The 27203-nt window shown below is 58.1% G+C and overlaps 1 protein-coding gene across 1 annotated transcript in view; it reads left to right on the top strand.

The window, feature by feature from the left end:
• MYT1 (myelin transcription factor 1) overlaps window positions 1–27203 on the top strand; it is a 58043-nt gene that overhangs the window by 25903 nt on the left and 4937 nt on the right. Inside the window, 16 exon segments of the mRNA XM_066236239.1 lie at window positions 969–1031; window positions 1878–2125; window positions 3175–3700; window positions 3702–4012; window positions 5151–5285; window positions 5822–5912; window positions 6136–6249; window positions 7136–7350; window positions 8725–8849; window positions 9354–9617; window positions 12105–12259; window positions 13256–13318; window positions 13425–13493; window positions 21637–21699; window positions 21953–22036; window positions 25817–26038. Of these exon segments, the coding sequence (XP_066092336.1) occupies window positions 969–1031; window positions 1878–2125; window positions 3175–3700; window positions 3702–4012; window positions 5151–5285; window positions 5822–5912; window positions 6136–6249; window positions 7136–7350; window positions 8725–8849; window positions 9354–9617; window positions 12105–12259; window positions 13256–13318; window positions 13425–13493; window positions 21637–21699; window positions 21953–22036; window positions 25817–26038 (2748 nt within the window).

Genomic DNA, 27203 nt, shown 5'->3' on the forward strand with positions numbered 1-27203 from the left:
GGGACCCTGAAATGTTGCTCCTGTTAAAAGCAAAGCCTTCCCACTTTGGGGTGACCCCTCCCAGGAGGAGCTCAAGGTCTCCTTTAGATGACCCCCACAGGATATCCATCTTGCTGGGTGTCAGTTTGCTGCTCCATAAAATGGGCTGATAACAGCCCTTTGCAGTTCTTGGTCCGTGGACATGTTCAACAGCCTGCAGGACACTGCCCCACACCCCACATTCCCCCTAAGGACTCTGCTTCTGGTGAGGTGGGTTGGGTGGTGTGGTCTGTGTCCATGATCAGAAGTTTCCAGAGCTTCCCAGGGTTTGATTCTGGGGGGAGATCTCACCTGTATCCACGATCACTCACCAGCCTGAGGGAGGCTGCGAGAAGTCCAACATCACCCCAGCAAGGTCTCACAGCAGCTCCTGGGCCATTGGTCCTGCTGGCTTCACCATGCCAGATCCTGCACCTCCAGCTCAGGGCCTGTGTCTTGGGCCACATCCGCTGTTTGCATGGTCCTTCCTGCCTGGCGCTGGCTCACTGTGTCCGGCAGGGACACACCTGGCGAGGCTGCAGGGACCATGGCCTGGGGCTGCTGCAGGACATCAGTGGTGTGGCCATGGAGAATCCCGTATCTGTGCTTTGCTCTTTGGTCAGCCTCAGGCACTGGCCCTCAGAGGGCCCTGATCCCCACTGCTGGGGCCGTTGTCTGCCATGGGAAAGACTCATCTGTGGAAAAAAGAAGCCTTCCCAGAGATGCCCACACTGGGTCTTATCTCATACATACAGATCCCTAATTAAGCACACTCATAAAATTGTAATGAAGCGTTCATTTATTTAAGTGGGGGGAGTTATTTCATTAATATTTAGCCAACTGCAAGCAGCCGCTCTGAGATGAATGGTTTGGAAACAGCCTTCTGCTCCCCAGGCTGAGGGTCTGGGTGGGGCCCCCCTCCCCAGTGACTGCTCTGCTTGTCTTCCCAGCTGCCCCACCCCGGGATGCACGGGCTCAGGCCACATCCGCGGCAAGTACTCCAGGCACCGAAGGTAAGGAGACCTGTGGGCCCTCCCCACGGCACCTGGGTTGTTGAAATGCATCTCCTGCTCTGGGCTGTTGTGCATCTAGAGCCTTCCGTATCTGCCCACGGCTGCTGAGCGGCAGTGTCCTCCCCTCCGCTTGTTACTGAAGGGCCTTCGCAGCCGAGGCTGAGTGTGGCCATGGTGTGCGTGCTGGGTCTCCCCGTTGCCTGCTGTGAGCTGCATGAGTGTGCAGGAGAGCTCAGAGTGGGCCCTGAGGGTCTGCTTGACCTCACAGGTCCCCACCGCCGTCCCAGGTTCAGAGGGTGGGTATGTGTGTGAAGGGTCAGCAGGTGGACAGGTGTGGGCCTGAGTGTTCCCAAGGATCTGCCTGGTGGGCATGGATTAGAGCAGCTGGGCGCCAGGCCTCACACTTGGGGGTCTTTTGAGAGAAGCTGGACCTTGAAGCACAGTCAGGACAATTCATGTAAAATCTGAACCAACCTAGCTGTGGCTTCTAGTGGAGAGATGGTGATGAGAGGTCCATGAGAGACGGGCCTCCTGGGCTCTAGGGAAGGGGTTTGGTCGGGCCTCAGCCCCAGCTTGACCCCCTGGAGTGGCAGACCGCAGGGCTGGCTGCTGGACTCCCGAGCCCTCGTGGATGACCCCACAGGTTGGCGCATGGTGAACACCTGGCATCTTGGTCATGGTGGTTAAAACATTTACATTTAGTCCTTTAAAAAGTATAAATTTCTTTACTGCTTTTTGATTTTGAAACAAGAGAGACAGGGTGATGGGTAGGAGGGTGAGACGGTGGGAGGGTGGGAGGGCCAGGAGGTACTGACTGGTGGCCATGGCCGGGTCCCCTCCCTCCAGTCTGCAGAGCTGCCCTCTGGCCAAGAAGAGGAAGCTGGAGGGTGCCGAGGCCCAGCACCTGGTGTCCAAGCGGAAGTCACACCCCCTGAAGCTGGCTCTGGACGAGGGCTACGGCGTGGACAGTGACGGCAGCGAGGATCCCGAGGTGAAGGATGCCTCTGTTTCGGATGAATCGGAAGGAACTCTGGAGGAGGACGAGGCCGAGATGTCAGGACAGGAGGAGACTCATTGCCCTGAGCCAGCTGAAGGTGCTTTGTTGTTCCTTCTGCCCCGAACACAGGGCACTCAGTGTGTCCCCAGAGAGCCGCAGCCGCGTGCAGTGCAGGGCCCCTGCCAAGAAAGCCCTTCCTGAGAACAAGTGACGTCCTGTCCTGACGTTGGCGGGGGCTTCCTAGAGAGGGGCTGTGGGTGCGTCTGTGCAGGCACTGTGTGTGTGACGGGTGTGTGTCTGCGCGTGAGAAACGGATGGACACAGGAACATAGCTGGAGTCTGGCCCTTGGGAAGAACTGCTTAAGCTGAGGCGGGGGTCTGTCTGCTTCAAGTCTGGCAAGACTGTGGGGGTTGGGGGGCCCCTGCTTGAACCGTCTTCCCTGTGGGGCACCCCGCGCTTGGCAAATGCTGGTATAAATGCCCCGCGGTCCAAACCCCCCAACACACTCGAGCTTCTGGTGTCTTCTGACCTTGCAGGGTCCGAGGTGGATTTTTATTTATTCTGGTGTGTCCCACACTTGCCTCCCTCTGGGCTGTTTGCACCTGAAGTGTGTGTGGCCTCCTGGGCTCTAGGTAGAGAGCATCACCTCACCTGCTTCCTCACGAAGGAGGGGGTTTGGTCGGGCCTCAGTCCCAGCTTGACCTCCTGGAGCGGTGACCGCAGGGCTAGCTCCTGGGCTCCCGAGCCCTTGTGGACGACCCCACAGGCCGGTGCATGGTGAACACCCTGCATCTTGGTCATGGTGGTTAAAATGTTTACATTTGGTCCTTTAAAAAGTATACATTTCTTTACTGCTTTTTGATTTTGAGCAGTTTTTAAAAATCTGTTGTACTCTTTGAGCTCCATTTTGTAAAATGATTTGAGCAATGCCACAATGGCTTTAAAAATACAGCAGCAGTTACCCCCTCCACCCCCCAAACACGTTCACCGTGATCTCCAGATCCAGGCAGAGGCATTGCAGATGACCTCTCCGAGTGCCCATGCCGGGGCTGCGTGTCCCCCAGGTGCAGCCGGTGGTGGGGACCAGAGGCCTGAACACCCACCCTGACCCATGTGACTCCCATGGGGCTTTTCTGCTCTCGCAGGACGGAGCCCCATCAAGCCTCATTTTGGACCCAAGCCCATCAGCAGCCCCACGGGCTCCTGCAAGGGCGGCTACAGCAGCTACCAGGAAATCATTGCCACCTCTCTCCTAAACTTGGGCCAGGTTGCCGAAGAGACGCTGGTCAGGGAGGGCTCAGGCCAAGAAGCCCAGGCCGGCCCTGGAGTCGTGCCCCTGGCTCAGGACGAAGCTGAAGAAGGGGCCACCAGCGACGAAGGAGAGAAGGACGTCTTCATCCAGCCAGAGGACGCAGAGGAAGTCATCGAGGTGACCAGCGAGCGCTCTCAGGAGCTGTGTCCCCAGGCCCTGGAGAGTATGACCAGCGAGGAGTCCAGGCAGCAGAAAGTCTCCCTGGGTCAGGAGGAGGAAGAGGAGGAGGAGGAAGAGGAGGAGGAGGAGGAGGAGGAGGAGGAGGAGGAGGAGGAGGACGTTGAGGACGAGGAAGAGGAAGACGAGGAGGAGGAGGACGAGGAGGAGGAGGGGTCCACTCCCGACGTGACCTGCCAGGAAGGCGCTCCCCTCGTTCCCCCCCCCGAAGGCCCCCGAGCTCCCCAGCCCCAAGCCTGAGTACTCCGTCATCGTGGAGGTGCGCTCTGATGACAGCAAGGACGAGGACTCACACTCCCAGAAGTCCGCGGTCACGGACGAGTCGGAGATGTACGACATGATGACCCGGGGCAACCTGGGCCTCCTGGAGCAGGCCATCGCCCTGAAGGCCGAGCAGGTGCGAGCGGTGGGCGAGCCCACAGAGCAGGGCCCGGGCGAGCCGGTGAAGGCAGCCAGGCTGCTGGATGCCACGCGGAAGACCTACTGCAGCAAAGGTAGGGCTGGCACCCAGCCCGCCCACCCATCCTTCACTCAGAGGTGCCCGGGTGTGCAGGTGCCGGCCCAGCAGTGACACGACCTGAGGCCCTTCCAGGCTGGGGGTGGGGAGCAGGCGCAGACGAGAGACAGATACACGTATGGCCACAGAGTGTGGTCACCGAATCTGAGGAGCTGCTTGCACTGTTCACAGAGACACCAGCTGAGGCTCCAGCCGGGAGGAGGCGGTGGGAGGGACAGTGACCCAGCATCAGCGGCTCACCCATGGCCTGGGGATCCCTCTGGGTTGTGGAGGGACATGAGTGCACTCTAGCTCAGGGACCTCCTAGTTTGCGGAGATGCGGCCATATTTTCTGGGGACACTCATAAGGGACAGCCCTGGGCCCAGATGGTCAGGGATTCATACCTGTGGGATGGACATTAGGAGACCGAGATGCAGTGTCCTGCTTTCTGGGATGAAGTTGAGGGCATGGACCCAGGGGACAGAGGCAGGTGGCTGAGCTGGGAGCCCCAGGCAGTGCCACAGAGGCCATGTGGCTGATGCTGAGGTGCAGGCACGGGGCCACCCTGGAGAGAGGCCAGCTCAGGAAGCAGGTGTTGGCAGGGATTTGTGAGCCCTTCCTGTGCGTGAGGCTCTGTGCTGCTGACTTCTCCCACAGGGGACGCCTCTGTCAAGGAATCGCTGTGGAGACCATTAGTGTCCTGACACGTGTCCCTTTTGGGCCCCTGCACTCACTCGTTTTGTCATATCCAAAGGATATATCCTGACAGGGACCTTGTCACATTGCCTTCACCTCTCTGTGTAGAGACCGGACCTCAGGGTGTGAGGGGCTCTGTGAGTGTGTTCCCCTCTGAAGCCCGTGGGGAGAGGAGACGGCTCCGGCTGCCACTGGGGTTGCTGGTCCAGTCACTGCATATCCTGCCGTTGGGGCAGTGGGGCGTCTTTGGGGCTGGCCCGGTTCTCTGGTGTTGCCCCACTGTCCAGCCCTGGTCCCTCTTGGGCTCTTCGGTAGTTTGGTCACTCTCCTCTCTGGACAACGAGACAGAAGGACCAGCTGTTTTGCCCCCTTGCTGGTTGCCACCCACCACACAGCTGCTCCCTGGTCACCTTCTGACTGGTGTCCTGTGTCTGTTCAGATTCCTCAAGAGCAGAGAAACGTGAAATCAAGTGTCCGACACCAGGCTGTGACGGCACTGGCCACGTGACAGGGCTGTACCCTCACCACCGCAGCCTGTCCGGGTGCCCCCACAAAGATAGGATCCCTCCAGAGAGTAAGTATCTCTATATACCTTCATAGTGTTCACATGGAGGGATAGTCACTTGGGGCCCTATCTCTTGAATTGGCACCATCCAGATGCCCAGACTTGAGCCCTACAAGGACATGCCCAGTTATCCACCTTGAGACAGTAGCTCGGGTCAGGGCCCCTGGAAGATGGCCGCAGGTACAGGCACAGCCGAGGGGAGACTGGGCAGCCCGCTCTGGAGGGGCTGCATCTGTTCTCTGAGGGTTCAGGAGGAAGCCAGTCCTGAGTCCAGGCTGGAGGCAGTGACTGTGAGCAGGAGGCTGACAAGAGTGAGTCACAGAACAGCCAGAGGTTGCAAAGCTGAGCTCGTTTCTGCCCCAGGGAGGCAGGGCCCACCGTGGGGGAGGGGGAAATGGGCTATGACCAGGCTGTTTTGGGGGCTGGACTTGCCCTACAGCACTGCTCCCAGCTGCTATGTGCCCGTCCTACAAAGCTGGAGCCTTCAGGTGGGGGGCTCCTGCACCCTCCTGACTGGGCTCACGGTCCCACCCCGTCTCTTACAGTCCTGGCCATGCACGAGAACGTGCTCAAGTGCCCCACCCCTGGCTGCACAGGCCAGGGCCACGTGAACAGCAACCGTAACACACACAGAAGGTACTCACTGAGCTGGGCACGGTGCGGGTGGTGGTGGAGTGAGCTGGGCCTGCATCACCCCTCGGGGCTCAGGGCTTTGTGGGCTGCGCACAAAGCAGGAGCGAAAACCCAGCTCTGGAGGTGGGGCGGCTTCCCTGGGCTCTGCGGGCGCCTGCCTGTGTCCCCGGCTTGACCGGCAGGGCCCAGGAGAGAGGGCTCAGCTGTCCCCCCTGCCCTTCTCTAGTTTGTCTGGGTGCCCCATCGCTGCTGCAGAAAAATTAGCCAAATCTCACGAGAAGCAGCAGCCGCAGACGGCAGATCCTTCCAAGACTGGCTCCAGTTCGGATCGGACCCTCAGGTGGGTGCAGGGACCGCAGCACTGGAGGGGCTGTCTCCGGGCGGCCCGTGCCCCTGCGTGTGGGTGGGCGCGCGTGCCGATAACCGGAGCAGCCACAGGGCCTCCCGGGCGGAACTGGAGCAGCTTCGAGGCTCACAGGACAGGCCGCAGTCTGCCGCAGAGGCGGGGAGGGGTTCTCCCAGGTCTCCCTCCTCTTCCCTCTCTCTGAGCTGATGGGAGCAGAGGCCCCTGCACACCCAGCACAGACCACCTCCCTGGTAGTCTTCCACACCCAGCACGGACCACCTCCCTGGTAGTCTTCCTTCCCAGGCTCCTGTGCTGTTTTGGCGGGGGTCATGCCATCTCTCGTGCATTGAAATACCTGAACTCCTTCAAGAGCTTCAGTGACAATGAACAAAGTCCCTGCGGTGGCCTTCTCATGCCTGTCCCTAACCCTGCCAAAGCCCCTCCTCAGGGGCATCTCAACTGCACACTGAAGAGCTGAGTCAGGCCAGCCTTGAGTCTGGTTCTTGGAAACATGACCCAGATCCCTCCTCCCAGGGAGCTGCACGCCATCTCCCCACTAGAGTTCGGCCTTGGCGTGGCTGCTACCGGGCTTCCAACCACGGTGCACAAACTGTCGCTGAGCTGTTGGAAACCTGCTCTCCTAGGTTCTGGGGGAGTCTCAGGCCCTCCCTGCTCTGCCTAATGCTGTCTGCGAGGGGACATGCTGTTCTTCCTCATACAGACCAGGCCCCAGGCACCCGTAGTGGTGGGATGTGGGGGAGAGGCCCCCGCGGTCCACACTGGGCTCTGAGGGTCCCTGAGCTGTGGGTGAGGCAATGGGGCGACAACACGGGGTCCTTGGGAACCGTCCTCGTGGTTCCGCATCTGTCCTGCCCCCCAGACCCATGTGCTTCGTGAAGCAGCTTGAGGTCCCTCCGTACGGAAGCTACCGGCCCAGTGTGGCCCCTGCGACACCCAGGGCCAACCTGGCCAAGGAGCTGGAGAAGTTCTCCAAGGTCACCTTCGACTACGCAAGTTTTGATGCTCAGGTTTTTGGCAAACGCATGCTTGCCCCAAAGATTCAGACCAGCGAAACCTCACCTAAAGCCTTTAAATGTAAGTTGGGGAGAACTGCTCTTGGGAGGTGTGGAGTGAGGGGCAGGGGAGAGGGACACTGGCCAGGGGCATGAGGGGCGCCTGCCCCAGGGGCCAAGGGGACGGGACCAGGGCCGAGCTGCCCAGTGTCCCCCTCCTCGTTCATTATCAAACTGGATGTGTCCCCTCGCTACCTGTAAACAGAACCAGATCCTTTGTGGTCTGCGTGTCCACAGGCTTAGCAATCACTTCGCTGATGTGGTTCACCCTGCGAAAATCCCCCTCCTGGCCATCTGCTCCCAGCTTGTTTATTCCGACACAGCGGGCCAGTGTCTGTGTGTGTGTTGTGTGTGTCTGTGTGTCTGTGTGAGTTGTGTGTCGGGGGGGGGGTCAGACCACCCCTGTGTTGAGCCTGGTACCCTGCCAGGAGCCAGTTCCCTTCCTGCGTGGGGACCATCTTGCTGAGTGCAATGTGTTACGTGTGGTACTAGCACAGATTTTTCTAGGTACTTGTACTAATGAGAATGAACCTTTGGGAACAATCTTTCCTGTCGTTTTTTGTCACTCATTACACTAATTTGTGGGTTGCCAGCCCATTAACCCTGAACATGCATATGAAATTGAGAAGCACCCCCCCACACACACACTGCACCTGAGATGGAAACTGGCAACCTCTAGTGGAATTGGGCCTCCAAATGCAGCAGTGATGAGTTCTACATGTTAACAGTAAAAATACCAATTGATACAATTGCCGGCTAAAGTCTGAACACCACACCTCTCCCCTGTGTCAGGCTGAGGGCTTCCTGCCCTCACACCTGGGCACCCAACAACACCAGAACCTCCACAGGGAAGCTCTCCGTATACTGGAAGTGTGTTGGGAATGTTGGAATTCCTTAGGACTCTCATACTTGAGAGTCAACATTCTATGCCTTGTATTTATTTGAACAATAATGTTACTTAAAGCAAGGACTGTTGTGAGGACACCAAAATCAGCCTTTTGAGATTTTTGACACAATTGTCCTACTTGGGTGATATTTCAAACAGTCATCCTATTGACAGAATTCTTTAGTCTTTAATAACTGTTTACCGATGGACAACTTGTTTTTGTTTGAAATGTCATGGATGCTGGGATATCTCTGGAGGGTTTTGCTCTTTCTGCACATATTTTGGTCAGGCCAGAAATAGCCTCTTCAATTCCAAGCAGGAGGGCGAGTGGAGTTAGCAGCCTGATGACCCCTCGAGCCCACGTCCCCTGCCCAAGTCCCCCTGTCACCTGTCGAGTGTGCCACCTGCTGTCTGCGTGTGTGTCAGCCTGTGTCGCTCCCTTTTGCAGCCAAACCCGTCCCCAAGGCCCTTCCACCAGGCACAGCGCCTGCCCTTCGTCCCTCTCTGCAGGCTTCGACTACGCGCACGACGCTGAGGCTGCACACATGGCTGCCACCGCCATCCTGAACCTCTCCACGCGCTGCTGGGAGATGCCCGAGAACCTCAGCACGAAGCCGCAGGACATGCCCGGCAAGGTTGGTGTGTCCCCTGTGGGAGCCGTCCTGAGACCAGAATGCATAGTCAGGGCCACAGGCCTCCGAGTGAGATGCTCTCAGCACAGCCCAGTGTCCATCTGGGGATGACCACTCTCAGCTTTTCTCTCCATAGCCACAGCTGCTGATGACCAGAGAGCTCAGACAGGAGCCTGCTGAGAGCTCCACGTGCTGTGCCGAGAGGGAGTACGCCTCCCTGAGTCTGAGGGTCATGCACATGCGTGTTCCCTCGAGTCTTCCCGGGTCTCAGGGTTGTGTGTGTGTTCTGTCTGACTGTGCTCATGCCCTCAGGTTCCAGCCTGTGGTCGGGGACACTGGGAGGAGGAGGCAGCGTCTCCCCCATGGGGGTTTCGGGACCCGCTTCTTGGAGGTCCCCCTGTTTTGTTTCTCTCGGCTCCCTTCCGAGGGACACGCTCAGGGCCATTATGGCCTTGGGCCCACATGGAACGGTGCGTTGTGGATGCAGATGGCGCCCTTGCGTTGCAGGCGGTGGACATTGAGGTGGATGAAAACGGGACCCTGGACCTGAGCATGCACAAGCACCGCAAGCGGGAGGGCGCTGTTTCCGGCGGCGGTGGCGGCAGCCCCGGGGTGAAGTCTCCCGATGCCTCTCAGCGTCCGGGCAGCACTAGTGCCCCCAGTGGCTCCATGACCTCACCCCAGTCCAGCCAGGCCGCCCGCCAGGACGAGTGGGACCGGCCTCTGGACTACACCAAGCCCAGCCGCCAGCGAGAGGAGGAGCCCGAGGAGGTGGGTGTGTGGCTGGGGGGCTGCTTCTCCGGGCAGGGTCTCAGGGTCCTCTCCCTTTGTACACGGGATCTTACAGGGTCCTACAGCCTCCGGGCAGCGGGGGCTCAGCAGCCTACCTGGAGGGGTTTCGCCACGGGGAGGTGCTGTGTCCTTCTCCCATCTGAGAGAGGTGGTCACCTCACCTCGTGACACACAGCAGTCAGCAGGAGTGGGACCTCTGAGAGTCTGGGGGGGAGAGGGCTTCTTTCAGACCCCACTGGGGGTGACTTGGGAAAAGCTCTGATTTCCTTGGTTTTATGGGACACCCCAAGCCCTGGCTGCAGCCCCTTCTATGTCCCCAGGATGCTCGAGGCCTCCTGAGTCCTTGGAAAGAGGTAGAAAAAACTGCTGGCCGTGGCAGCCCCCATGGTGGACAGGAGCCGAGTCCTAAGACCAGCACCACCCTGTAGAGAGCAGAGGCCGAGCGTCTGTGCTGGGGCTGTGGTCTGGACAGTCTGTGCAGTCACTCCACCCACTTGAGACGAGGGCTGGTTGAGGGCTTTTCCAAAAAAGCTGTGCGTCCTGACTGTGAGGGTGTCACAGGCTCCTGCGGGCTCTGCAGCATGGGCAGGTCTGCAGGTCCTCCGCCCTCCGCCCTCCCTTCCTGCCGCCCCCCCCCCCCACGCACACCAGGAGGACAGGGTGGGTCCCTGGAGAGGAGGAGGCGGCAGGGAGGACTCCCCTCTGATAACCTATCACCTCTGCGGTCTGTTCCACTGCTGAGCCAGGCTCTCTCTACACGCGTCACACGCACCCCAACTTTACAGAGGAGTAGACGGGGCCCCAGGCTGAAGTCACGTGGCTCAGTCACATGCGGTGACTTGGTGTTAGCCTCAGAAGGGGGGCAGCTCGGAGTCGGAGCCCTGAGAGAGGGTGGCTGCCCTGAGGCACGACCCCCCCCCCCGGGGGGGCTGTGCTGACCTCTCCATCTGCTGCTGGTGGGGCCCTCCTGTGTGTCTGCTGCCAGTGTAGTCAGAGCCTCTGTCTGCTGTCACCCTTGTTTCTGTCTTGCCCCCAGGACTGAGCTGCACCCCTCCCACAGAGAGCTCACTCCCTGGGGCCCCCTTCACTGCCCCTTTCCTCAGCCTGCAGCTCAGGCTGGCCCGCCTCCCTGGGCTGCTTTGCCCCCCTTCTTCCTGAGCACCCTTGTGCCCTCTCAGGACTGTCACCATCATCTGTGGGGTGACCCAGGTCTCAGCCTTCCTGAGGTTCCCACCCATGAGAGCCTGTCCCCACGCTGTGCCCCACAGGCAACCATCCAGCCCCCAGGCGGGGCCTTAAATCTCACCCAGACCCTCACTCTCCTGCAGCACTTTCTTGAGCAGGGTCATCCCTCGCAACTCCTCCTGAACCCTGCAGGTCTTCTCGGTCCTCATACCATGGCCCTGGACTTCTGGCCCAGACCCCTCTTCCACCTCTGCCCCGTCCCGGGAGAGGCTACTGCCCCTGCTGCAGCCTCGCCTCCCCCCTCCCAGCCTGTGGCAGGGGCCCCTGCTGATTGTCCCACGTCCCAGGGCTCTGGGGTGCACACCTGGTCTGTGCTTCGGGAGCCCGTCCACCCTAAGAGCAGCATCTAGCAGCTTGCTCAGGTGAACAAGTCAATCATAGTGGCCGGATCTCCAGCTGGCCTGACGCTGGGTTGTGTGCTTCCTCCTTCGATCCCCAGAAGTCCTGGTAGGGGCTGCCCTTAGCTTCAGTTGCAAAGTGGCACCTCAGCTCCAAGAGGCTGAGCACAAGCCTGGGACACAGAGCAAGTGCCAGCGCTGGGTCCCAGCTGTGAGCCACTGTGACCGCCTGGGACGGACCAACCTGCAGGGCATTGCCCTTCCTGGCTCTTGTAGACAGCCTCCCCCACCTGGATGGCAGGACTGTCCTTGTTCACCCTGTGTCCACAGCAACCTGCCCTTGGGTGGCGATTGAACACCTCCAGCCCAGCATTCAAGTTCAGCTGTGGCCAGGCATGGTGCTGGGTGGGGCACACAGGGCAGATGGTCTCAGGGTCATGGCGGTCAGTTGTAGGATTCTGGTGTGTTATTCGTCCATGCCGTCTCCGCCTCACAGGGCTGTGACAGACACTTGCAGGGCCCACTGCGCACGGAGTACCGCCTTCCTCCAAAGGACCCACCTTCTGCGTCCACTCTCCTGTTTAGGAGGCAGGCCCGGTGGATGCGGCCATTAGGTGGACATTAGGTGGAGGCGGACCACATGCCGAGAAGGTGGAGGGTCAGGAGGTCCCTGATCTTGGGCAGCTCTGGCTGAGGTCGGGGAGTGCTCCAGCCCTCGGGGTGCTCTCCTCTTTGTCTTGGGGGACACCTTCCTGACTTATCCAGAAGACAGGAGACTCCAGAAAACACCTCGGTGGACACTGCTCTGAAGGGTCCCTCCCTCGCCCTGGGCCGGGCGCCGGCCCCACAGCCGTTAAAACCTCTCCCTGCTGGTCTTTTGCAGCCAGAGCCAGCTGCCCATTCTTTTGCTTCTTCTGAAGCAGATGACCAGGAAGTGTCGGAAGAGAATTTTGAGGAGCGGAAGTACCCTGGGGAAGTCACCCTGACCAACTTTAAGCTGAAGTTTCTCTCCAAGGACATAAAGAAGGAGCTGCTCACGTAAGTCCCCACCTTGGCCACCAAGACTCCTGGGACAGCTGCCACCGCCTGGGAAGGCACGTGGCCTGGGCTGGGCCTGGGCTGGGCCTGGGGCACTGGGTCCACCCCGTCTGGGCCGTCCGCTGCCCTCAGTGGGCAGAGGCCAGATATCCCTCACTAGAACCCACTCGACCAGGCAGCAGGACACAGGTTCCCTGTCACCTCTGCCCTGTGCAGGGCTCCCACACGGTCCTCTGATGTTGACTGAGAACGAGGAAGAGCCCTGTTTCCACCCACACAGCGAGCTGAGGTCTGAGGGGAGCTGGCTGCAGCCACACCCTGGTCATAGCACCAGGCCCGATGTGCGTCTGTCTCAGGGTCTGTGCCCTCAGCTCTGGAAGCCTGGCGAGCCCTTCCAGCTCCGGTCCTCAGAGGGCTAACCAGACGTCATTGGCGAGCAGGGTGCTGCTGGTGGGTGGGAGCCATGCATAGTCAGCTGCCATTCCACAGGCCTCTGGTCAACCCCTACTGAGAGCCACCTCACTTAGAGGGCCGTGCGAGGCCGTACCTGGCACCTGCACCACGGGTGACCCAGCCTCACCTGTGCTCAGTGTGAGTTCCAGGTTCCTATTCTTGTTCTGATCTTCTTCTCTGTCACTGGCTCCCCAGGACGGCCAGATCTGGGCTCTGGTTGGGGACCTTGTCCTCAGGGAAGGCCATGCATTTAGGGGAGAAGCTCCCTTGTGTCATGGGCATGTGCAACCCCTGCGCTTCAGAGGCATCCTAACTTCAAGCTGAGCTTTGCTGTGGTTCCTTTTTCCGTCTTGAGTTACACTGTGTGGGAGAGTTGCCGTCTGAGGCTGAGGCTGTGCTCTGAGGACCAAGGGGGAGGAGTTGCCCCTTGGCCCATGGGTGACAAAGGAGCAGGTGCCACCACTGTCCCTGTGCCAGTCAGCTGGGGCAGGCTTGGCAGGTGGGCCTTTTTCTCTGTTCTGACGCTCTTTTTCCTTTGTCCAGCTGTCCCACCCCCGGCTGTGACGGCAGTGGCCACATCACCGGGAACTATGCCTCCCACCGCAGGTTTGTCCCCCGCTTGGGCCGGCCTGGCCGGGGTGCTGCGTGGTGGGTCTTCCTCCTCTCCTGCTCTGCTCCCCTCTTTGGCTTACTCCCCTCTCTTCTCTTTCAGCCTCTCTGGTTGCCCTCTTGCTGACAAGAGCCTCAGAAACCTCATGGCTGCCCATTCTGCTGACCTCAAGTATGTCTGCCTCCTGGCACCCATGTCTTGGGTGGCTTCCTGGCTTTGCTGTCCCCTTCCATGAGGCTCCAGCCTGAATTGGCCTTCTCCAGGGCTCCAATCCCGGGCCGGCCCCACCTACAGAGTGGGGCCGCGAGGCAGGACCATGGAGGGGCCGATTCTGCTTGTGCCTCCCTGCTCTGAGTGTTGCTTTCTGTCCGTCTATCTGTCTGTCTGTCCCCACCGGCCAGGGCTGCTGTAGGCTTCTGTCTGCCCTTGCCTCTGCCAGCCCCTCCATGGGCAGAGGGCAGCAGGACCCGCCTCGAGATCCTGGTGGCCTGGCCCATTCTCTCCCTCTTCTGGGGACCCCGTGGGGGTCCGCTGTCTCCCTCAGTGGGGTTGGGAGCAGCCCAGAACTGGCCTGGCCTTGCCGGTCTCACTGTGGCTCAGGAGCACCAGGCTGGGCAGCTCGATGTAAATCAAGTAGATGCTGCTTTCTCTCAAAGAGAAAACGCTTTGCCCTCCATTCTCTGCTATCCTCCCGCTGCTGTGTCTTGGCGCCTGGTGCCCCAAATGTGTCTCTCCTCCTTGCTTGTCCCTTCTCTCTGCCTCGCCCCTCTCCCTTCTGTGTCTGCTCCTCCCTGCCCCCCATGCACAGCAGGGCAGGCCCTGTGGGCGCCAGCAGCTGCTTGACAGCCCTGCTCAAGGGGGTGCATGCAGCCAGAGGTTTCCAGGTATCAGTGGGCTTTTGGGGCTGGAGTTGGGGGTTACCTTGCCCTTGGTTTTCATGCCTCCAGCTGAGTTGTGACATACTGGTCCTGGGCTTTCAGGCTGTGCAAGGCTGGGGAAGGAAGTCCCACTCTGGCCCCTTCAGAGGTGCTTCTCCATCCCTGAACCCAGAGACGTTCCCCTGGCTCATTCCATTCTGAGGCCAGACAGGAGCAGGGCCCTGGCACCTCTGAGATGAGGGGCTGTTGCTGCTGCAGGGTCCCATGGACCCACGCTGAGTTAGAAACAGGGCAGAAAGCTCCAGGTCACCCGGAGTGCTCTGGGGAGGGCACATCTGTCCCAGCACCCCCTTGTTACAACTAGGGCCGAGCGAGTCCCCCACCCGATCCCGATCGTCCTTCTGGGAGTTACAGCTGTGACAAGAGTCTCCTGAGGCTCAGCTCATCCTGAGTCATTCGTGCTGTCCAGCCCCAGAAGTCCAGCGGACACCTCAGTCCAGCTGGGACCCTCTTCCTCAACATCCCCCCCTTCCCCACCCCTCTTCTCATTCCATCGCTCCCATGCTCCTTTCTCCTTTTTTATTTTCTAACACCACTGTCCTTTCTACTGGTGGCTAGTGTTCTTGGATTTCCAGTCTGAGGGCCTGACTGACTTTGGAGCTGTAGACTGATGGTGTGTGCTCAGGGCTACAGGATGGAAAGTGTCAGAAACATGGCTGTCCTGGAGGGTTACCGTCCTTCTGAGACTAAAAGCCTATGAGGAACTCTAACCCAAAGCATATTTAGAAAGGGCAGCAGAAATTCTTCCTTATGTGAAAGCAAGTTACTCACCAGCCTCAGGCAGACCTGGGGAGGTGGCTGAGGGACCCCAACTCCTTCCGAAGCTCTCCCGCCTCCTCAGGGTCTTCCCAGGGAGCCCACGACTTACATCACTCGGGCCACAGCCTGGGCTTTGGGTGAGGTGGGCCGGGACGCACTTTCCTGGTGCTCGAAGTTCTCCTGTCTCCTCCTCCCCCCCCCCTCCCGTCCAGTGGGCGTCTGACACGGGCTGTTCCTGACCAGCCTTGTGGCAGGGGTGGGTGATGGTGGCCGTCCCCAGGGGACACACACCTAGGCCACCACCTTGCAAACAAGGCTTTTTTTGTGGCTTCCCTATCAACACTTGGGTGCAGTGACAATCTCATACGATATATTTTAATTCTGTGTTTTAATTAAATCCCGAAGGCATTTGCTCTTCCCTCTCATGTGCCCAGTGTGGTCAGGGGCTGAGCACAGCTACTCATCCACTCTGTGTGGTCAGGGACTGAGCACAGCTACTCATCCCTCTCTGTGTGGTCAGGGGCTGAGCACAGCTACTCATCCTCTCTGTGTGGTCAGGGGCTGAGCACAGCTACTCATCCCACTCTGTGTGGTCAGGGACTGAGCACAGCTACTCATCCTCTCTGTGTGGTCAGGGACTGAGCACAGCTACTCATCCCACTCTGTGTGGTCAGGGACTGAGCACAGCTACTCATCCCTCTCTGTGTGGTCAAGGACTGAGCACAGCTATTCATCCTCTCTGTGTGGTCAGGGACTGAGCACAGCTACTCATCCCACTCTGTGTGGTCAGGGACTGAGCACAGCTACTCATTCTCTCTGTGTGGTCAAGGACTGAGCACAGCTATTCATCCTCTCTGTGTGGTCAGGGACTGAGCACAGCTACTCATCCCTCTCTGTGTGGTCAGGGACTGAGCACAGCTACTCATCCCTCTCTGTGTGGTCAGGGGCTGAGCACAGCTACTCATCCTCTCTGTGTGGTCAGGGACTGAGCACAGCTACTCATCCACTCTGTGTGGTCAGGGACTGAGCACAGCTACTCATCCTCTCTGTGTGGTCAGGGACTGAGCACAGCTACTCATCCCTCTCTGTGTGGTCAGGGACTGAGCACAGCTACTCATCCTCTCTGTGTGGTCAGGGACTGAGCACAGCTACTCATCCCTCTCTGTGTGGTCAGGGGCTGAGCACAGCTACTCATCCTCTCTGTGTGGTCAGGGACTGAGCACAGCTCCTCATCCTCTCTGTGTGGTCAGGGGACTGAAAACACCTACTCATCCCACTCTGTGTGGTCAGGGGCTGAGCACAGCTACTCATCCTCTCTGTGTGGTCAGGGACTGAGCACAGCTACTCATCCCTCTCTGTGTGGTCAGGGACTGAGCACAGCTACTCATCCACTCTGTGTGGTCAGGGACTGAGCACAGCTACTCATCCACTCTGTGTGGTCAGGGACTGAGCACAGCTATTCATCCTCTCTGTGTGGTCAGGGACTGAGCACAGCTATTCATCCTCTCTGTGTGGTCAGGGACTGAGCACAGCTACTCATCCTCTCTGTGTGGTCAGGGACTGAGCACAGCTATTCATCCTCTCTGTGTGGTCAGGGACTGAGCACAGCTACTCATCCTCTCTGTGTGGTCAGGGGCTGAGCACAGCTACTCATCTCTCTCTGTGTGGTCAGGGGCTGAGCACAGCTACTCATCCACTCTGTGTGGTCAGGGACTGAGCACAGCTATTCATCCTCTCTGTGTGGTCAGGGACTGAGCACAGCTACTCATCCTCTCTGTGTGGTCAGGGGCTGAGCACAGCTATTCATCCTCTCTGTGTGGTCAGGGACTGAGCACAGCTACTCATCCACTCTGTGTGGTCAGGGACTGAGCACAGCTATTCATCCTCTCTGTGTGGTCAGGGACTGAGCACAGCTACTCATCCTCTCTGTGTGGTCAGGGGCTGAGCACAGCTACTCATCTCTCTCTGTGTGGTCAGGGGCTGAGCACAGCTACTCATCCACTCTGTGTGGTCAGGGACTGAGCACAGCTACTCATCCCTCTCTGTGTGGTCAGGGACTGAGCACAGCTACTCATCCACTCTGTGTGGTCAGGGACTGAGCACAGCTACTCATCCACTCTGTGTGGTCAGGGACTGAGCACAGCTATTCATCCTCTCTGTGTGGTCAGGGACTGAGCACAGCTATTCATCCTCTCTGTGTGGTCAGGGACTGAGCACAGCTACTCATCCCTCTCTGTGTGGTCAGGGACTGAGCACAGCTATTCATCCTCTCTGTGTGGTCAGGGGCTGAGCACAGCTATTCATCCTCTCTGTGTGGTCAGGGACTGAGCACAGCTACTCATCCTCTCTGTGTGGTCAGGGGACTGAAAACACCTACTCATCCCACTCTGTGTGGTCAGGGGCTGAGCACAGCTACTCACCCCACTCTGTGTGGTCAGGGACTGAACACAGCTACTCATCCACTCTGTGTGGTCAGGGGCTGAGCACAGCTACTCATCCACTCTGTGTGGTCAGGGGCTGAGCACAGCTACTCATCCCTCTCTGTGTGGTCAGGGGCTGAGCACAGCTACTCATCCCTCTCTGTGTGGTCAGGGGCTGAGCACAGCTACTCATCCCTCTCTGTGTGGTCAGGGGCTGAGCACAGCTACTCATCCACTCTGTGTGGTCAGGGACTGAGCACAGCTACTCATCCACTCTGTGTGGTCAGGGACTGAGCACAGCTACTCATCCCTCTCTGTGTGGTCAGGGACTGAGCACAGCTACTCATCCACTCTGTGTGGTCAGGGACTGAGCACAGCTACTCATCCCTCTCTGTGTGGTCAGGGGCTGAGCACAGCTACTCATCTCTCTCTGTGTGGTCAGGGGCTGAGCACAGCTACTCATCCACTCTGTGTGGTCAGGGACTGAGCACAGCTACTCATCCTCTCTGTGTGGTCAGGGACTGAGCACAGCTACTCATCCCTCTCTGTGTGGTCAGGGACTGAGCACAGCTACTCATCCACTCTGTGTGGTCAGGGACTGAGCACAGCTACTCATCCACTCTGTGTGGTCAGGGACTGAGCACAGCTATTCATCCTCTCTGTGTGGTCAGGGACTGAGCACAGCTATTCATCCTCTCTGTGTGGTCAGGGACTGAGCACAGCTACTCATCCCTCTCTGTGTGGTCAGGGACTGAACACAGCTACTCATCCTCTCTGTGTGGTCAGGGACTGAGCACAGCTACTCATTCTCTCTGTGTGGTCAGGGGCTGAGCACAGCTATTCATCCTCTCTGTGTGGTCAGGGACTGAGCACAGCTACTCATCCTCTCTGTGTGGTCAGGGGACTGAAAACACCTACTCATCCCACTCTGTGTGGTCAGGGGCTGAGCACAGCTACTCACCCCACTCTGTGTGGTCAGGGACTGAACACAGCTACTCATCCACTCTGTGTGGTCAGGGGCTGAGCACAGCTACTCATCCCTCTCTGTGTGGTCAGGGGCTGAGCACAGCTACTCATCCCTCTCTGTGTGGTCAGGGACTGAGCACAGCTACTCATCCCTCTCTGTGTGGTCAGGGGCTGAGCACAGCTACTCATCCACTCTGTGTGGTCAGGGACTGAGCACAGCTACTCATCCACTCTGTGTGGTCAGGGGCTGAGCACAGCTATTCATCCACTCTGTGTGGTCAGGGACTGAGCACAGCTACTCATCCCTCTCTGTGTGGTCAGGGGCTGAGCACAGCTACTCATCCCTCTCTGTGTGGGAAGCTGGGGTGCAAGGATGTGACAGGAGCTCCGCACAGGGTGGGGACAGGGATGGGGCTCCGAGGGAAGACCCCGTGCATTGCCAAGCTGTAGGGTGTCCCTTAGACACAGGACTCTTCCTCCTGCCCAGTCAACCCCCTCAGAAGCAAATGGTGGGGGGGCTTCTGCAGCTGACCCTGTGGACCTTCAGGGCCCTAAGCGTGGTGGATCCTGCAGGCACTTAACGCAGATACCTGCTTCTCTAGCCACATGGATGCCATCCTCTCTTGGACATGGCTCTGGCATAGTTGTTAAACTGGGTCTCAGCAAGGCCTGCGGGACAGTCCCACCGCCTGGAGCAGGTGTGCCTCAGGGACCCCTGGTGATGCTGGTTCCTCCTGTGGGGCCTGGCAGGGACCAGCCAGTGTGTTCCCAGGGAGTCGCTGCCCTCGCCCCAGACTGAGGCCCCATCGGGGTCCGCACCTCACAGGCCGTCACCCACCATTCAGAGCTGTTCTACGGCCACCAAGGCCTAAGACACCAGCCACCATGCTGAGCCTCTGGGTCCTGTTACTCGGTTCCCTGGGGCTCAGGAGAAGCAGAGCCCCAGGCAGCCACCTGAGCAGCTGCAGCCTGGGAGGAGAAGCGTCCTACTCACTCCACTCTGCCCTTACCTTAGGGCAGCACTTGGCAGGCCTCCCTCAGCTGAGGAAGGGGCAGCAGGGAATCATGGGGCCGTGGCCTCAGCTCAAAGAGCCATGTGAGAGGCACCCCAATGTACCTCCAAGCAGAGGCACCTGGGACCTTGGGCAATGTGGAGACAGTGTCAGAGCAGGGGTGTTGCAGCAGCTGGGGGTTTGATGGGAAGCATGAGGCCGGCCTGCGTGGCTTCTGTTAAAATGCAAAAGCCTTCTTGTCCCAGACGTGTGTGTGGCTTGAACTGTGACCACATGGGACTAGGGCAGGACCCATCAGAAACTCAGGGGAGTTTGATTTACCCCCAACACCAGCCAGAGGGTATTTTGACAGAGGGGCGGTCAGCTGCCACAGCAGAGAGGCACTGGATGTGTTGCCCGGGTCCGTGGTGAAGAGGGACCACAGAAGGTCTCAGGGGCTGGAGAAGGAGCTGGGCAGGGAGAGGCCAGAGGAGGCCCCTGGGCTGTGAGCCCCCATGTTGTGTACTAGCTTGAGGTCTCTCTGATGGAGACTGGCAGTGCTGGCCTGCTGGGTTCAGAAGGGTGGCCCAGAGGCTGCAGGAAACCCTCTGGCTGCACCGGCTTCCTGTCCTGTGCCCCAACACCAGATGCTGTGTGTGCTGGGGGAGGAGGACACAGAGAAAAGGCTTTGGACACAGTGCAGTGACCTGGGCACCTCTGCTGATTGGGAGGCAAAGGCCTGTGTCCTGTCTCAGCAGACGCAAAGCTCCATGACCCTCTTGGGTTCCCTGAGTGTGAGGGTGAGACCAGGAACAGCGGCAAGTGATGGGCTCTCCAGGTGCAAGCACCACGGTCCTGCCAGGTCCCCATGGTTGGGCCCGTACTCTCTTGAGGAATAAGGCACGAGGTGGCTGGCTGGCTCTGGAGGGGCTTCCCGGGGACACACCTGCAGAGCCAGGCGGAGCCCCCACTCGGAAAGCAGCAAGGACAACACACTCTTTTCCCCCAGGGCACATTCAAGGAAAAATAGTTTAAGCCCGTGCTCATATATTAAAGTGAAATTCCTACCTTCTGTGTGGCACGTTCATCAAACGTTTTGTGTGTGCAAAGCTGGGCTTTGTGTGTTGTTTCTCCTCTTCACCCCGTGCTGGCACCTGCCACCCTCGCTAAGTGAGAACGCACCCCCAGGTGACTGGTGCTGTGGATGGTGCATCAGGGTGCTTGGGAATGCGTGTTCACGGGCGCACACGGTGCAACCCTTCCTGAGTAAAGCCCTCAAAGAAAAACAGTCTTAGGTGTTAGGTTTGTCTTCCTGACCACTGGTGTAAAGTGAGGGCTCATATGTTCTAGAACCTTCTGTGGCAGCCCAAACTCTGCAGAAGGTCAGGCGAGGGGCCCAGAGTCCTTGCAGCAGGGAAGTACTCTCCTTATGGCCTTCTTGTGCCCTCTTGGGGGACTAAGTGACAAAGTCCTGAAGGCTGGAGGTCATGGCAGGAGGCCGGTCAGGACAGGCACCACAGCTGTGAGACCTTGGTGGCCAGTTGGGTCCACACCAAGACTGAGTGCGCAGGGTGTCCTCAGTGGCATAGCGAGGGGGGCAAGGGGGTCTATCACGCCCCGGGCGCCACTCGAGGAGGGGCACCAAATGGTCTTCAGGACAAACAAGAACAGCATAGTAGAGGCCCTGGCCTCACTGGTAGAGTGTCGGCCTGGCGTGCGGGGGACCCGGGTTTGATTCCCAGCCAGGGCACACAGGAGAAGCACCCATTTGCTTCTCCACCCCCCCCTCCTTCCTCTCTGTCTCTCTCTTCCCCTCCCGCAGCCAAGGCTCCATTGGAGCAAAGATGGCCTGGGTGCTGGGGATGGCTCCTTGGCCTCTGCCCCAGGCGCTAGAGTGGCTCTGGTCTCTGCCCCAGGCGCTAGAGTGGCTCTGGTCGAGGCAGAGCGACGCCCCGGAGGGGCAGAGCATCGCCCCCTGGTGGGCAGAGCTTTGCCCCTGGTGGGCGTGCCGGGTGGATCCCGGTCTGGCGCATGCGGGAGTCTGTCTGACTGTCTCTCCCCGTTTCCAGCTTCAGAAAAAAAAAAAAAAAAAAAAAGCATAGTAGAAGCGCAGTTAGGGGGGAGGAGTGCCAATAAAGTGCCGTGCCCTGGGCACCAGTTATGTTCACTACGCCACTGGGTGTCCTTCTGTGGCCACACATCTTCACTGGCTCTGGTCCCAACTCCCCTGTCCTTGCAGGTGCCCCACACCTGGCTGCGACGGCTCTGGCCACATAACGGGGAACTATGCTTCGCACCGGAGGTGAGCCTGCCTGCCCCGGGGTGCCAGTGGGGCAGAGTCTCTTCCTCAGATGAAGGGTAAAGCTTCAGATAGGACATTAATATTGCCAGCAGTCAGGTTGGGCTGCCCTCTGCCCCCAGAGCATGCATGACACGTCCTGTGGTGGGATCTTCCAGGGCTGCGGACCTCAGGCCTGAGGAGGGAGGGTGAGGCCAACGGGGTGGGAAGCTACTGCTCTGGGGCCACAGCTGTACTTCTCCCCTTTTAAAACCAGCCTGTCCGGCTGCCCTCGTGCCAAGAAGAGTGGAGCCAAGGTGACGCCCACGAAGGATGACAAGGAAGACCCCGAGCTGATGAAGTAAGTCAGGTCCTTGCGCCAAACTGGGACTTTTCTGTCTTAGAATTAAGAAGGTCCTTTTCAATTCCCTTCCCATTAGCAAGGCCAGTCAATGACAACGTCTGTTTTTGCAGATGTTCTGGCCCCGTGCACGTGGGTGCTGTGAAGGCACGGCGTGGTATCAAAGGCACTCAGGCCCCGACCCGTCTGTGCCTCTCAGGTCCGGCGTGTTTCATGGGCTGAGAGTTAAAGTGCCCTGCTACCCATGTACCTGGGCACTGGGGTGCTGAGCCAGGGTGTAGAGCAGCCCCACAGAATGCTTGTGGGCACTGCTCTCTGCACAACTTCTGTCTGGTGGGAAAGGTCAGGTGCAGGAGTCGAGGAGAAGGCTGTGGGTAGAAAGATGACGAATCCTTCAGCTGTGAGTGTGGGAACCCGAATGCTCTCACACCTGCACGGGGAGCTGGTGTGGGAGCCCTGGAGGTTCACTCTGAACTGGGGCCTCAACACGGCTGTGGGGAGAGAGAGAGGGCCTCCTGTGCCTCACGTGATCCATGTCCCTGAAACCCTCTACCAGCCTTCTCCCTGGGGGTACCTGTTGTGTCACGGGGAGCCTGTGTGTGCCTCACACAGTGGGGGCCTGTACCCTTGCCAGATACTCCTTCCAGAACAGAACTTGCCCCCTTGAATGCCCAGTAGCAGGTGGGAGAAAGGCCACAGGTACAAACTGGGTAACGAACCACGGCATTGTCCAGGACTCTGAGAGCTGACATGGCAAAGCAGGAATGGGTTCACCTGGCAGGTGGCTCCCTCATGGCCCAGGACTGGCTTGGTCTGGGCGGCACCTGTTAGCTGGTCAGTTGGTCAAGTCAACCGAGGTGGGAGCAGGTCTGCCCTGACTGTGTTGCCTGCTGGCCAAGAATAGACAGTACTCACCCCTGCAGAGGGCAGCAAGCTGGCCCAACTGTGCCCAGACATCTGCTTGGCCACAGGGGAAGGGCCTAATGATCAGCGTCAGGCTCCTCAAAGGGATGGGGGCTTCCGAGAGCTGTTTGGCTCTGGCTTTTTTCTTTATTTAAATTTTATGGTAACAATGTAATGAATGCTAAATCAGAAATGCAAAACACGTTGTTGGTTTCTGAATGCTGCCTACTAACTGCTAGGATGGCTAGGAGTCTTGATCCTCTGAGAATCCCGGAGTTTGCCTGTGACCATGCAAACGGAATGCCTGGGTCCTGCTGGTTGGCCGCTGTGGGTGCCTTGTGCTGTCATTGCAAACGATTTAAATCAACGCTAGTAGCTCCATGACAAGAAGGGGGCCACCCACGTGGCGCCTCCTTTACAGGCCTCCTCCCAGCTGTAAACCATAACGTCTTCATAACTGAGTAGCGTCCTTGGTAAGTGCCCACCGCAGCAGATACTAACAGCGCACCAGGTCTCACCGCTCGACGGGACTTCTTCAGCACGCATGCGCCGTGCTTCTTCTGGCCGGGCTGGGGAAGAAAGATTCCCTTTACGATACCCTGTGTCTGCAGTGTTCGAGATTAAGTCGTGACTGCACTTTGCAGTAAATCCCTTTGTTTACGACTAAATACTGACCATAAAAGACTATGCAGGTTCCAGCCTGGGGGCCAGGAGCTGAATGCCCTACTCTCCTTGGCTACGGTGGCATCTGAGGAAAGAGGTATCACTACTGTACCCCAGCGCAGGCTTACCCTGGCGCAGAAAAGCCCCAAGTTGTCACCCTGCACATGTGTTACCATGAGGTCACCTGAGGGTCCTGAAGATTTGGGCTGGGAGGGGGTGGTGGTGGAAAGAAAACACTCATTGCGAATGCAGCTCCAGGGAAACACAGCAGTCCCTCCAGACTGGGGAGCTGCAGAGAAAGTGGGAAGGAAGGCCCTGGTGGGTTGGCTCAGTGGTAGAGCATCGGCCGGTGTGTAGAGTCCTGGGTTCAATTCCTGGTCAGGACCCACAGGAGAAACACTCATCTGCTTCTCCACTCTTCTCCCTTTTGCTTCTCTCTCTCTCTCTCTCTCTCTCTCTCTCTGTCTCTCTCTCTTCCCCTTCAGCAGCCGTGGCCCAGGGCACTGAGGATGGCTCCATGACCTCAGCCTCAGGTGCTAAGAAGAGCTAGGTTGCTGAGCAACAGACAATGCCCTCGATGGGCAAAGCATCTCCCTCTAGTGGGCTTGCCAGGTGGATCCTGGTCAGGACATATGTGGCAGTCTGTCTCTCTGCCTCCCATCCTCTCACTAAAACAAACAAACAAACAAACAAATAAAAGTGGGAAGGAAAACTTCAGGTGCGACCGTGTGTGTTGCATGCAAAGAGAGGCCTCTCTTTTTGCCCTTTTGACCTTGTCATGTTGGGGCCTCATGGGCATCTCAGACCGCCTGGCCTAGGTGTTTCCTGAGATCTGCCCAGCTGGGAGGTTTCCAGGTTTGGGGGGTGGGTATAAAATGGAACCTCCCCATGCTCCCTGCAGGGCCCCTGGTAGTGTCTGCTCCAGACTATGGGCTGAGATGACCTTATACTGGCTCAGTGTTCTCCTCACACATCTGAGGCCCCTGTGGGTGGGATGACTAAAAAACAAATAAGAGCCAGTGTGTGTGTGTGTGTGGGGGGGGTGGTAAATAAGGCTAGGAGAGTGTCTGCAGGGGCTGTGTCTGATTGAGCCCAGGGTTTGGTGGCCATGAACCTGGATGGCCTTGTCACTGGGTAGTGTGGCCCCTCCCTCAACCCCACTGCTGCAGCAGGAGCCCCTGGGATGGCCCTGGCCTTTGACTTTTCTGAACTCTGGGAACCTCTCTATAAACTGGGGCAGTGTACCCTCTTGGGTCGTGTGTGTTGGCGGGTCTGTAGCACAAAGACAGTGAGTGACAAGCATCAAGTGAAATGAGTCTCATCTGTTGGAGGGAGAAGACTGTGAACCTCTGGGTGGAGGATCTTGTCCTCCATCACATGTTGGTTCCAAAGTCCTGAACCGTCGGTGTTCGGAAGGCACAGCATTGAGCTCCGATCCAGGTCCCTCCCGAAAGCCACAAGGAGGGGCACCCAGAGCTCTCTGCTCTGTCCTGTTCTGTATGACCGCACGGATTCTGACTGTAGCATGTGGATGGTCACTCTGAACCCTTCTCAAGTTGTTTCAACTGACCCTGGGGTGTTTGTGATTTCCATAGGGACCCTTCACCCCTGGTTTTTCAACAGCCTGAGCAAATGGACGGCCTCCGGCTGAGTCACTGAGGGATGTCTGAGTCATACCTTTCCCACATGAGCTCTGTGGCCTTGCATTTGTCCTTCCAGAACACACATTTCAGATGTGGCAAAGCTGGGACACTCACGGGCCTTGTGCCATAACCAGCCTCATTCTGGGATGTTGCAGTGTGGCATGGCTCAGGGTGCACATCTGACCTCCTGTGACTCCTTAGCCCACCCACGCCCAAGATGTGCTTGGTGTAACCTCCCAGCACATCTCAGGGTGGCCTCAGCTGACATCTCATTTTAGAATCGACAGAGGTGATGCTGGCAGCAAGGTCTTGGAGTGGACCCAGAGGTCTCTAAGAGCCACAGCAGGGCCCAGGGCATCATGCTGGGGTCTGCTGGGGACCCTCCAGTCCTGCAAGGCTCAGGAAGCCGAGGATGGGGAGGGCACATGATTCCCACTGCCGCCGCCTCCCTGGGGTTGCAACAGTGGTTATTTGTACAGGATTCCTCGGTGGGTTGCAGGGCCTGGCTTAGAAGGGACTCTGGGCTTTTCTGCCAGCATCCCTTGCTCACCTCTGACATCTTTGTGCCCAGGTGCCCAGTTCCAGGTTGCGTGGGGCTTGGTCATATCAGCGGCAAATACGCCTCTCACAGAAGTGCATCAGGCTGCCCGTTGGCTGCCCGCAGGCAGAAGGAAGGTTCCCTCAATGGCTCCTCATTCTCCTGGAAGTCGCTGAAGAACGAGGGGCCCACCTGCCCCACTCCGGGCTGTGATGGCTCTGGTCACGCCAACGGGAGCTTTCTCACACACCGGAGGTAACTGTCCACACACTGCCCTGTCTGTGGGTCTCTGTGCAGCCTCCCCGGGGGCCCGGTGGGGGCGGAAGGGCGACCTGCACTTTATTTCAGGAAGACAGAGGCCCAGCTGGTAGCTGACTGGGGAGGGTGGAGGAAGTCTGTTGGTACCAGGTGACAGTGCTTGTGACTGTGTCACCTTTGTGTCTATTGTCATCAGCCTCCCCGCCACATCTGAATGGAGTCTCTCTGGTAACAGGCTGCTAGCTTCTCATGAAAAGTTTTGTTTGCCATACCCCATGGCCTGCCCTTCCCACGGGGCCTATTCTTCGAGGTTTGGGACCAGGCCTCTGCCTGTTTAGCAAGGATCTTGGTGACAAGACCCTCCCTGCTTGGACAGTGTCCCGAGTGCCCATCTGCCCCCCCAATACCTGCCCCTGGGCTGGCAAACCAACCTTCTTTCTCTTGGTGTCCAGTGGTGCATGTCCCTGGTCACGTTGGAAACTGTCTTCTTCCTTGTCTTTAAGGTGACCAACTTTTTTACCATGAAAAGGAGGACAAAAATAAATAGAAGAAAACAATATTGTAAAAAAAAGAAACATTTTATTCATTGCAACAATAATACACTATATGATAAATACATAATAAAACCATTTGTAATATTTTATATTGTAATTATGCTTACATGCCTATTAATTTTTAATAATAATTTTAAGAAAAAAGTACTCATTTAGATACAAATATGTTACATCACACACAATGGATTAACTCTGCATCGATCGAATACAGACATTTACAGATTAGTCTTCCAATATCAAAAAGGAGGACACTTTTTGAGGGAGGACGGAATTTACAAAGGGCGGACTGCCCTCTCTAAAGGAGGATGATTGGTCACCTTATTGTTTTTGCCCTTGTTTCTCCACCTGTGAGGTTAATTAGTTCATTCATTAGCCTGGAGTTGACCAGCTATGGGCTCGGAGACAGATGCCCTCCTGGAGTTGATGTGGGCAGGTGGACAGGGAGACACATTGCAAACAAACAAACGAGTGCAATGCCCAGTGTGGCAAGGGGTAGTCAGCTCAGGGTGGCTGCAGCTGCGAAGAGTGCAGGGGGTCTGCCCCTGAGGAGGTGAGCCGCCTGCTCCAGACGACTGGGGAAATGTCCTCAGGGCAGTGGCGGGGGTTGT

Source organism: Saccopteryx bilineata, chromosome 6 (assembly GCF_036850765.1).
Source record: "Saccopteryx bilineata isolate mSacBil1 chromosome 6, mSacBil1_pri_phased_curated, whole genome shotgun sequence".
NCBI lineage: Eukaryota > Metazoa > Chordata > Mammalia > Chiroptera > Emballonuridae > Saccopteryx > Saccopteryx bilineata.